This window comes from Xiphophorus couchianus, chromosome 3 (genome assembly GCF_001444195.1).
Source record: "Xiphophorus couchianus chromosome 3, X_couchianus-1.0, whole genome shotgun sequence".
Classification (NCBI taxonomy): Eukaryota; Metazoa; Chordata; class Actinopteri; order Cyprinodontiformes; family Poeciliidae; genus Xiphophorus; species Xiphophorus couchianus.
In genome coordinates this window covers 12,052,652-12,064,794 of record NC_040230.1, presented here as the reverse complement: position 1 = coordinate 12,064,794, position 12,143 = coordinate 12,052,652, and the positions used below count along the sequence as shown (strand labels likewise).

General features: G+C 37.7%; 1 protein-coding gene across 2 annotated transcripts; it reads right to left on the bottom strand.

Annotated features, from left to right (window-relative positions):
- Nucleotides 1–439: 439 nt before the first annotated feature.
- Nucleotides 440–11,635, bottom strand: abhd16a (abhydrolase domain containing 16A, phospholipase). 2 transcript variants are annotated; one of them, XM_028008401.1, is made up of 20 exons: nt 11,486–11,635; nt 10,941–10,997; nt 10,791–10,857; nt 8,861–8,947; nt 8,523–8,608; nt 8,311–8,384; nt 7,809–7,916; nt 7,399–7,513; nt 7,205–7,306; nt 7,041–7,104; nt 5,643–5,692; nt 5,240–5,363; nt 5,053–5,157; nt 4,145–4,208; nt 3,958–4,014; nt 2,707–2,769; nt 2,517–2,593; nt 1,728–1,826; nt 1,590–1,636; nt 440–981 (listed from the first exon to the last, which is right to left on the bottom strand). In XM_028008401.1, exons 1-20 carry the CDS (start codon nt 11,624–11,626, stop codon nt 898–900), a joined length of 1,671 nt encoding a protein of 556 aa, XP_027864202.1. In that variant the 5' UTR covers nt 11,627–11,635; the 3' UTR covers nt 440–897. The 2 variants fall into 2 exon arrangements, with proteins under 2 accessions (XP_027864202.1, XP_027864210.1); XM_028008409.1 differs by lacking the exon at nt 11,486–11,635 and adding an exon at nt 11,088–11,210.
- Nucleotides 11,636–12,143: the final 508 nt, after the last annotated feature.

Sequence of the window (12,143 nt, the reverse complement as noted above, 5' to 3'; positions counted from 1 at the left end):
AACTGTCACAACATAGTGACAGTTTTAACAAATATGTGAAAAACATTTTTTATGAAGGTTACATAGTGCAGCTGTAAAGAATTAAAACAAGCTTCTATGTCTTGCTAAAATATCACTTGTAAGGTGTCCTTCAGGTGTACTAAAATAAAGTCGAAAGTAAAGTTGTTTTGTCTAGAAACTGGACAAAAAATTCAAAAACAATGTTTGTGCTTTGGTAGTGAAGGAAAGGAAAGGGTAAGGACAAACTCAGAAGGGGACAAAAGGACATGAAAGAAAAAAGCTGAACAATTCAGTTATAGTCTGGAAGAACAAATATTTTCCTTTATGCCCAGAAACCTGAAGAACGCTGAAATGAAATGAGTTTTCTTCCAGGCTGAGTGGGAACCCTGTAGTAAAGCACTCATGTGATGTGACGGATGCACACAGAAGAAAAAAAAAATAAATCCATCATCTCAAAATTTTAATCAGCATATTTAATGAAACACTTGAGAGCATCATTTTAGGCTCCAGATTAATTTATACAGACAGTTCCCACAAAAGGAAAAAAAAAAACCAAGAAACCCTGGAAAGCTTAAATACTCTGGCTGCGTTTCCACAAATGGAAATCCTCTAAAACGACATTAAGATTAGTTTTTATTCTTTGAATCGGAGCAATATATGTCTCATTTACATTTGCTTTACAAACCCAGCCAGGGAAGAAACAATGGAAGGAGTGAGGAATGGCTTTAAAATGAACGAAGCAATACATGTACCATATTTCTGTTTTTTTGATGAGTGTATGGAGGGGAAATGAAACCAAAAAGAAAAAACTAAAACAGTAGGAACACAGTTCACCACAGGCAATCGACCTCTTGTTTTTCTTCTTCCCATCATCCATCCATCCTGATTCTTTTTTTCTTAAAGTCTCCAGGGCGGGTGAAACTCGGCGGCAGGAAGAGGGGTGCAATGTGTTGATTCAAAGTTTCGCATGTACTTCCGAGCCTTAGAGAGACAGAGAGAGACGACAGCACGGTTGGAGGAGGAATTGAGAATTAGATGTGTGGGAGGGCGACGTAAAAAAAAAAAAAAAAGAATAAATAAATAAAATAAAAGTGCAGAAGCTTGATTATATTAGGTTCATTCTATCTGGCTCAGTGCCTTACAAATCTCTCCCATCTCTTAGGGGCTTTACACGGGAGGTGAATGGAGCCTAATTTAGACGGCGTCACCAGGGGAGACAAAGCATAGCATTAGCTGTAATGGATGGCACTCCTCTTGTTTGATGTTAAATGACTTCAATAAGCCGGAGCGTGCTGAAATATATTACACCAGTCAACCTGAGAGCACAGGTGAGCCGGTTACTATGGCAACCGGAACAGTGTTCCTCAGCGGTAATGATGTCTGAGGAGCCGGGTGTGTTTTCTTTGTAAGGGGGTCGAGGGAAGGAAGGCAAGTAAACCAAAAAAAATTAAATAATAACAAAAAGAGTGGAGGGAGTTTATTTGAAGTAAAAAAAAAACAAAAAAAGAGATTGTAAAAGACGAATAAAATCTTTCTTGAAGAGGTAAAAGGTGTGATAAAGACAACAAGTGGACGGATTCATTCCTCACCAAGAAAAGAGCGAGCTGACGCCGTCCCTCCAGCGTCATGTCTTCACCTGTTAACACAAAGAGCATCAACACTGAGAGACAACATCTCATCTGTCCGTAATTCTGTTTGGAGCTCATCGTCTCTGTGCGCCGGCTCACCAACGCTCCATGGAAACGAGACGTCTCTGTCCGTCTGGTAGGACTTCAGCACCGACAAGCACCAGTCGTCGTCCACTTCGTAGCCGCTGTACACGGACGCTGCAGAGCAACAAAAAGACCAGTAGCTAAAGACTTCCTGCACGTTTTTTGGGGTCAAATTTACACTTTTTCTGTCTTAAAATTTGATTTCCTACTCATTGTTTTGGTATGTGCATTTAATCTGTTAAGATTCATGTTAGGTTTTTGGCAGATACTTTAAATATGGAACCTGGAAGGAAAGAGGTATTGCCAAGAAGGGAACGACACAAGGCTGAAAAGAAGCAAGGATACAACCATAAGCAACCTGAAAAAAGATGCAGCCAAAGGCAATGTAAAAAAAAAAAAAGCAAAGGAAGACTAGAAGGAGTGGACAAAAAAGAAAGAGGAAGTTTTCTAGAAAAAGGACATTTCTGAGATTGGAAAGATGACAATTTGCTAGCAAAAAATAAAATTTAAAATTAATCCCAGAAATTTTCTAGGAAAAAAAATTCAATTTTAGAAACTCAAATTTCCAAGTTTTTTTTTCAAGAAAATTTCCAAGTTTTTATATAGGAGAAAAATATATGAAATCTGAAGATTGGAAAGTCAAACACTTCTCTCTTTCTCCTCATCTTATCTGGATTTGGAAAATTATCAATAAGTATATATATATGTATATATATATAAATTTTTCCCCAGACACCAAGTGAACCCTCCTCTTAACAACTGGAGAAATAAAACAGCTGTTCATGCATAATCTCATCCCCTTACCTTCCTCTATTGGACTAGACGCTCCAAGCCATTGTCTCACAACTCTGACCCCTTCCTCTGTCATTATTTTGGGGTATCTGCACAGAAGAATGTAACGAGTCACCAACCAGGTCTGGACAGACAAGGAGTCCCAAACTGTGGTAATACAGAGGCTGGATGTGTGTGTGTGTGTGTGTGGGTGTGAACTGACCTGAACTGAAGCAGTCTGAGCAATAGGTCGTTTCCTCTGTTGGACATGATGTCTTCTGGATGTCTGTAAGACATTTACAGTTAATCCAGGCTACTTCTACTCATCCAGTGTGAGAATAAGAAAATGTATTTTAAAGATTTAGCGAGAAAAATCAGCTTTGTAGGGACTAATAATTAGAAATCATTGAGAAAACGGACCCCAAATTAAATTAATCACAATAAATTTACTGTTGTAGACAAAAATATACAGTGCTGGAAAAAAAATAAGAGACCACTTAAAATGATCAGTTTCTCTGTTTTTACTCTTTATAAGTTTATGTTTGAGTAAAATGAACATTTTTCTTTTATTCTACGAACTACTGACAACATGTCTCTAAAGTTATTAGCAAAAATTTAGTATTTATTTACAGAAAATGAGAATTGGTCTAAATAATGAAAAAGATGCAGAGCTTTCAGACCTCAAACAATGCAAAGAAAACAAGTTCATGCTCATTCAGAAACAACAATACTAATGTTTTAACTCAGGAAGAATTCAAAAATCAATAGTTGGTGGAAAAACCAGGAGGTTTTCAATGGGCTTCAGAGCAGTGGGCTCTGATTTTTTTTACAGACCTGTATTCAGTGTAATAATTTCATACCGCTAAATAAAGTCCAGTGCAAACCACTCATTGACATAAGAAACCCTAAGTAGAGCTCACATATTTGTAATTTAATCTAAATAAAACCAGCTATGCTCAATTTAAATGGTTTTTCTTTCAACATGCGTTACTTTGTCTATTGCATAAAATGGCAATAAAATACAATAAAGTTTATGGTTACAATGTGAAAAAATGGTAGGAAAAAATCTAAGCGGTAGAAATACTTTAGCAAAGCCGTGTGATTTCACCAACGAGGGGAGAAAGCCTTTTAAGTGTCTCCTGTTTTCCAGCCTCAAGGTTGGAAGGAGAAAATTAATTAATCAAACTGGATAAGAGGAAGCCAATCAAACCAAACGATATATTATTTAAATGACTTATTTGCATCACATAATGATTTTTACAGGGCCTCCGTTCAGCTTAATTAAAGGAATCGATTCCAACCAACAAGTTTATAATGACATGCAGGAGACATTTAATGAGTGAGACTTTAGATTTTGTCTTTTAGACTCACACAGGAAGACTGGCTGAAATGTTTCATAATTAAACCGTTAAACTTCAAATTGCTAGAACATATATTCATGGTGTTGTGATGACAAAAAGAGTCAGTAACTTACGTTGTAGTGATGATTTCGTCTCTGGTCCTCCTGACCAGCAGGACTGGTCCCTGATATCTGGAAGAGCCGAAGGAATTTAATGATCAGCGGGTTTTGCTTTCGCTCAGCGGCGTCCGTTCTGACGCCCGGTGACTCGCACTTTAACCTTTCACGATTATTTTCACCATAGTCGGATCACTGGACTCACTTGAGAAGCTGCTCTGCGTTGTTGAGGTTCATGTATTGCCTCACTGTGTGCTGCACCAAAGGCCCTGAAAAAACAAGACAATGTTTTAATGAATAGAAGAGATTAATTGTTTCATGAGTGCTGAAACGATTAGTCGGATTGATCAGTTACTGAAATAATCGGCAACTAATTTAACAGTTGATTAATCATCAACTGGAGTATAAAAAAAAGGTTATTTGGTGAAAAAAAAAAAACATACTCAAAGTACCAATTAAGTCAAAACTGTACAAAGAAATGCAAACATTTTGCATTTAAAATAAAAACATCTTTGTCTGTAAACATGTTTTAGCCAAAACTCCTCAAATGGTTTAGTTTTAGCTTTACTTAGTTCAAATTCACTAAAGGAATCAAAGTTATTGGATTTAAGGCAATAAAATGTTAATTTCCTTAATTAAAAAAATTATTTAATTAATTGTTTATATCAAAGTCAAAGTTTATTTATGCAACACATTTACAAAAGCCTCAGCAACAACAAACGCCACGTCTCAGGTAGATAAAGGATAAAATAGAAAATAAAATTAAGTTTAGTAAAAAAATAATAAGACACTTATAAAATTTGCAAAGATACCAAAGGCTAATAAAATGAATAAAAAACAAAACAATACTCAATACAACAATACAAAACAATTTTCTTCCATCCTTTATTTTTCTCTGCACCTGGTGTTGAAGATCAGGGAGAATAGATGAGTTTTCAGTCTGGACTTAAAACTGAATGTTTGATATTTTAATGCATTTCTAATGTATAAAAAGGTGATCACATGAAAAAAATCTGTGGAATGTGCCAATTTTTTTATCCCCTTAATCGTCAGAACAGTCAATAAAACTGGTTAGTTGCGGGTCTAGTGTATTGTTTTACAGGCTGCACTCACTCCAGCTTTCAGGCATCACTTTCAGGGCGAGGGGCAAAAGGTCGTCAAAGGAGGCGTCCAGCACAATTGACTGGATCTCTGGGTATGACATCACTGCCCAACTGGCTGAGAGAGGAGGAAAAAAGACAGACTTAAAACTCCCCACTCATCACAAAGGTGAGCAGAACTTGCTTGTGTCTTCATGTACCTGTGAATCCTCCAATGGACCAGGCATAAATCACAATGTCGCTCAGCTGGAAGCCGAGCTTGTGAACGGCAAACTGTATCACCACGTCCATGGCGTTGGCCTCATTCTGGGGGAAAGGAACTCCCTGCCAGGAAGGAAATTTCCATACATTAATAAAACAATCCTAATCACGCAAACATCCAGTTCCTTAAACATTAAAAGCCGTTGAATCATTCATAACCCGTCCTCTGATTTTAATCTACCGTGGGAGAGTTTGTGCTGCTTGTGCAATGCTGGTGAACTGAAACCAGATTTTCCACATGCTGTTCTTTTCCGCTGCACGGCCCGTTTGGATCAGATGACTCACGGCGAGCATCAGACGCGAGCTCACTGATCAGTAACAATGGCTAAGAACGGGGCTTACCGTGCTGCCTGCAAATCCAGGGTGGTTCCAGCCCAGAACGGAGTAACCACCTGAAACAGATTCCACTGTTAACCCCAGAACCAGAACCTTCATTTGGCTCGTACTTTTTCACTCTTTAATACCAAACAGCAAAGTGCTTTAGTGGGATTTTTACAGACAAAGAGTAGTGCATGATTGTAAAGTGGATGGAGAATGAACTGTGATTTTAAAGTCCTAGGTCTGTACTTGAACACAGGTCTTTTGCAGTCTCAAACAGATTTGATTTCCATTATTACTCAGTTTTTATCTCCGTTCATCTTCCCATCAAGTCTGAAAAGTCTCCCTATCAGATTTCTCCACTGAGATGGAGTGTTTAGGGTAGGAGGGCACATTTATCATTTATTCTAATAAATTTCTTGTCATGATAAAAATTGTATTATTTGTTGTCACAATAAGCCCTATTGATGATTTTTTATTTTTTAAACTGTCCGCATTGCTATTTTTGCGATTTTCTCAACTGTTTGTTCAAAATATCAATAAATTTGAAAATATGATCAAATTACATTTCTTCATGTGACTCGAGTCCTGAAGAAGCGTATTAAAACCTGGTGTAGTCACAGCCATTCAGTTACCTGAAGTATTAATAGTTCTTATCGTCACATTTATTGCTATTGCAGTCATACCACAAAATATCGCAATAAAACATTTAAGTATACATCACCTATCCTTCGTTTAGGGTCATATGCAGTGTTGGTTTTCTGTCATATATTTTGCTTAAAGTCCAAAGTGTTCACTTTTGGCCTCATCTGACCAGAGCAGCTTTATCCACATGCGTGTCGTGTCCTTCAACGATGGCGTTCTTTTGGCTAATCCTCCATAAACGCTGGAGCGTGTTGGTAGTTGTTCTGTTGACAGATTCCCCCCACCCGAGCTGTGGATCTCAACAGCTCCTCCAGAGTTAACTCAAGTCTCTTGGCCCAGCCGATCAATCCAGGTGGGCGGCCATTTCATGATGAGGTTTGCTGCTGTGCCATTTTCTGATTACGGATTAAACAATGCTCTTGGACTCTGATTTAAACTCATCCAGTTTCCTCCCTGATCTGTCTGAATGCTTCTCGGTCTCCAGACGTCTCCATTTACTAAACGCGATGCTTCTGAAGTTGACTAAACTGGATTTTAGTAAGAGGTATCACAATAAAGGGGGCTAAATGCAAATACATAACACTTTACAAGTTTTTATTTGAAAAGAAATGTATATTTTTCCTTCCACTTCGTTATTATGCACTAGTTAGTGATTTACATTGCAGTTTGTGGTTTTAAGGTTACAAAACAGAAAAACCGTTGAATGGGTTTGAATGTTTTTCAAGGCGCTGCCCAGTAAAAAACACCTGACTTGTTGTTAAGTAGAACATTTCTCACCCTCCAGTGGTGTGTTCATGCAGCCCACCTCATAAAAGCCAGCGTTCCCCTCACAGCAGATGACCTGTGGCACATTTCAGCAACCATCAGTTATATGACGGGAGTTTTGTTGGAAGCAGGACCGGGCCTGGGGAACAAAAAAACAAATCATTTTCGACATTTACCAGAGTCCGGCCGCGCGGCCCGCCATCTTTCCTTCGATCCACAAACATGGTGTCGATCTCGTTCCCGTCGCACGCCACCAGCTTGTTCCTTTCACCGTCATACTGTGACACAGTAGAAGAAAAAGAAATGGCAGAGCGGGCCACTTGTTTGATCCATTTATGGTCAATGGGAGCAAGGACTTTTCTCCTTTTACCTCTTCTATTAATTTAGCCTGGCCTCCCTGCAGCATCGGCCTCATCGCTTTCTGCAGTAAACCCACAGAGCCGGGGTACAGCATCCGCCTCCCGAAGGAGTGAACAATGAGGAAACTGAAAGAGAAGAGAAAAAAAACAGAACTGCACTGCGGTACGGCTGAAATGATTCATCATGAATTATTGAAATAATTGTCAACTATTTTAGTATTTGATTCATTGTTAACTGGAGTACTCAGTCAAAAAAACAAGCCATTTGCTGAAAAAACAACATGTTCACGACTGTAATTAGACCAAAACATTTAGCATTTTTGATAAAAACACCTTTGTCTGTAAATATATTTTACCCAAAGCTCCTCAAATGGCACAGTTTGAGCTTCAGCTGACTCAAATCCATTGAAAGGACACATACCCGATGACGTGGCATGGTAAGGTGCGGACAGAGTGGAGGAAACCGTCTGCTGTCCCTCTCAGTCTGGGCTCTGGCTTCAGCAGAGAAACGCCTCCTTTGGGATGTTTCCTTTCACAGGATAACAACAACAACAGTAACAATGCAGATAAACATAGTGGAAAAAGCATCGAGCCCAGACTTGGCAGGTTTGCAGATGTCTTGTACTTTTTTTTTTTTATTCTCTTTTTTGGAATTTTATTTGTGAAAAATTTCAAAAACTATACATATATTTTATCGTTATGTACTCCTTGGTATTGGTCTATCAGATTAAACACTAATAAAATACAGATTTTTTGCCACGAAATGCAAAAAATGACAATGAATACACATGCAGTGTTAGATTTATTAGATATGTTTACCAAGTGCTACTCTACCTAAGTTGTAGTCATATAAATATTACAATATGATTCTAATATGAGCAAAAATGCATTCAACAAGCGGCCATTTTAAATGAGCAACTTACGGACTGCTGACTTCTGTCCAGCTGAAATCTGAAGGCCAGTGTGAGAAGTCGAAGTTAAAACACCTCAGCTTTTCCTAGAAACAAAACAGAAAATACATAAAATGGTATCATAACTTACCCATAACGAATAATCATAAAACAGCAACATGATTTATTCCTGTAATTTTAAACATTTTGCTCTGAGCCCCTGCCTCAAGTCAGTGAAATCTTACCTTGTTTGCTGGTGTGTGATTTTTCTTGGTTTCCTCCAGAACTGAGATAAACTGAACATAGTCTGTGTTTCTCCATCTGCCCCATCCTTTGGAAAAAGCAGGGAGGGTGGGGGCGAGGACAAAGAGAGATAAGTCTCTATGTGAAACAACAAAGAAAAAAATAGTTGCAGAAACCTCAAGGGTGTGTTTAGTATGCTTTGTGAGCAGAAACCTTGTTCAACAGTCTCAATGGTAATGAAACCTTATTGGCGAGCAGAACCGCTATCTATATCTAGAGATGAATGGACTGAATTAGCTATTGCCTTGCAGGAGGTTAAAAGAGCAGTTAGCGGTCTCACCTCGAATACAAGCAACTCCTAGAAGACACACGAGCACGGTTCCCAGGTACTGACTCACTGGAACCAGCTTACTGCTGCAGATGTAGCCTGAGAACGAGCAACAGAACAAGAGGCTAAACATCAAGCACCAATAAAAAGATGAACAATCTGACAACTAGCCTTCAGCCATGTGCATAAATCAATTTTAGAAGCTCAATAGTACATTAAGGAGTGACACTCAACCTTGAGCAATGAATTTCTAGCGATGCTCAGCCTCGCCGGATGAGTCAGTTGATTACGTTTGTATTAATTCCACTTGTAGGACATCAGCCATTTACAAGGACACATCAATTAATAGTTTTTAGTCCCAAGCGGAAGATTTGTATTCAGAAAGAAAACATTTTCAGACAGTTATCTAAATGGCCTGAGAGGAAAATATTTCAGGTTTTTTTTGGTTTGTTTATTTATTTAGAAGTAAACAGGCAATTACCCAGAAGGAAGCAAAAATATCCTTCAGCCTTAGGCTGTTTCCACAAAGGAGAAACTGAGTGAAGAACACAATAAGGACACTGATATCATCTGCTTATTTTAAAAATTATAAAACAGACACATTGATTACCCCGAAATTCATTTGGTAAATACAAATGATTAAAAACTTAGCAGATAATTTTATGAACGCTTTGATTTATTCACGAGCAAATATGGAAAATGCGTCCATTAAACCCCACCTGCCCAATCATTTATCTCATAATAATTATTTTTACTTTATTAGTTTGATGAAAACCCCATTTTAATGCAAAGAAAGAAAAACCCAAACATCTACGGTTTATAAATTCAACATTTTAAAGCAACAAAGCTTCTAGTTTAATCACTTTCAAACTAATGAGGTAAACACTGTGAAGTTTGGTGAAAATTATAAGAACTAGATCTTGACTGATTTCAGTTTGTTTCTAGGCTGATGCAAACAAACATCTATGCTGTGGATTTATTTATTTTTACTACCTCACACTCTCCCCTCCATCTCTCATTTCCTGGATCAGGTTTTGTGAATCTGAACTAATCAGCTGAATGAAACAATAGATTCTTTTCCGTCGGCGTATCTAGCAATCAGATTACAAACATCCATGGTTCTTGCAACCTCTGTGTCGGTAAACGGAAATCATTGCTCACTCACATAAATACTATCCAACAATGTAATACTTTTTTTTTCTTTGAGGCCTCCTTTCATGAATTTTCTGTTAAGATATTTTAATAACTTCTCTATTGGTGGGTTTTTCTTTTTTACCATATGATTTTATTTTGCCCTCATTACAAATGGGTGCAGTTGGTTTCCTGGTTCCATGTGTTTTTATGTATACGGTTGACTGAGTAGTAAAGAGAAGTTGTTTGTTTCTATTCCTGCAATTGTTTAGTTTCTGTAAAGCATGTTGTGCTAAATCTTTCTCTACATGAAAAGCAATATAGAAATATTGACTGAATGATTGATGAACATTCTTCTGACAATTGATCATAATTACTTCACATCAAAAAGTTTATATTTTCATTTTCTGTACCACCTGCCTATTAGATTCTTGGCTAATGTTTAGGTGTTGCTAACACCTAAACATTTTAAAATTGTCCAGCTGATATTTTTAGACAGATTTAGATATTTTAAATCCTGAATATTAAGACACAGTACTTCTTTAAATAGAAAACAAGTTCCCCAACATTTTTCAATTATCATTTTATCTATTAACATATTAGGTTTTTGGCCTGTAAAGAAACTGAAAACAGTGTTACTGACATAATAATAAGACAAATATTCAATTTGTGTGACTGCAACACAGACAAAATCTGAAGAATAGTAAACGCAGAGATCATGTAGTGTTTCATTGTCACTTTGTATATCATTATATTTACATTATTTTCAGACAAAAGCTCCCATATATCAGCTGTAATTAATTAATCATACCTTTTCTGTACAGATAGCAGAGGAGAAGAGGGGAGCTGTAGTAGGAAATGGACCATATTGCTGAAGCCTGGAGGGTATAAAGTATAATCACACTTTCATTTAATAATTTTATACTTTCTCCAAGAAGATGAAGCAGAATATTATACTGACCCAGCCAAGAATGCTGTCTGTGTGTTTTTCCAGACTCCTGGGTTGGTAGTTCCATCCCTGAGAGAGCAGAGGAAGAAGCTAAGTGAGCTAATGCTAGCATAGTTGGTAACGTTCGTGTCTAATAAAATATATTATTTATCCTCATACATGCATTTTACGTCGACTCAAATTCAGCTGACAACCGTGCTACTCGTTGCTTAATTTCTTTCTGCGTTTATGTCGTTTGTTCTTCTGCGCGGTTTCAATCATTTTAATGTTAGCTAGCCGGATTAGCGACATAAGACAGAAAGTAACAACAAAACAACAGTCACAAAATCAAGTTAGACCGGATGTTACTATGGTGTTGAAACAGAAAACCAGTTTTTAAAAAAAAAAGACGAATAAAAGTGCACCTTTCACTCTCTGTTCGTTCATTCATCCCTAACTATCACTCTGAGCTATGCGGAGCAATAACAGCAGCAGCAGCAGCAGCAGCTATTTAAATTAATAAAAGTCTGGGTCTGCAGTCAGCGGCTGTAAAACGATTTAAACTCATCGTTTCCTACCCTCCTGGCAAACCTGCCCTCAGGTCGAGGCTGCTCCGGTGATCGGTGAATTCGTTGCAGATGAGGCCCAAAAACACAGCGGTACAACATCCAGGCTGCCATTCTTCCGCCGCGGTGGCTACGGCAGCCGGCACTGACCATAAAATGGAAGAAGTGGCTTGTTCGATGATTAAAAACAATTCAACTCAACCACATTAATAAGACATTTGTATTCACTACGCTCTGTGTTTATAAAGAACCCGTGTATGTTTCTAAATATGATAACCACAATCCAACGCTGAAAAAGAATACAAAACAAACAAGAATATTTGTTTTCCCTTGTAAAATAAAAAGTATTGTAATTTCGAAAAATGGCTTGAGTGGATTGTTTTCAATGTTATACTCTTCCAGACTAATTCAAATTTAAAATGAGCATTTTTTTTATTTTTGCTCACGACACATACCATTCAATTTTAGCCTAGATTAGGGTTCTGTATCATCAGGTATTCATAATTACGTGTTTATTACTACTTTTCAGCACGTATTTGACCTCCATTCCCTACTAATCCCATCCTGGGACCTTGGTGCTTCTGATACCAGCCTGCTCTCTGTTCCTCACATCACTTTTTGCTGGCAAAACTTTTAAGACTTGGAGCTCTTCAGGAATACTCTCACTGTT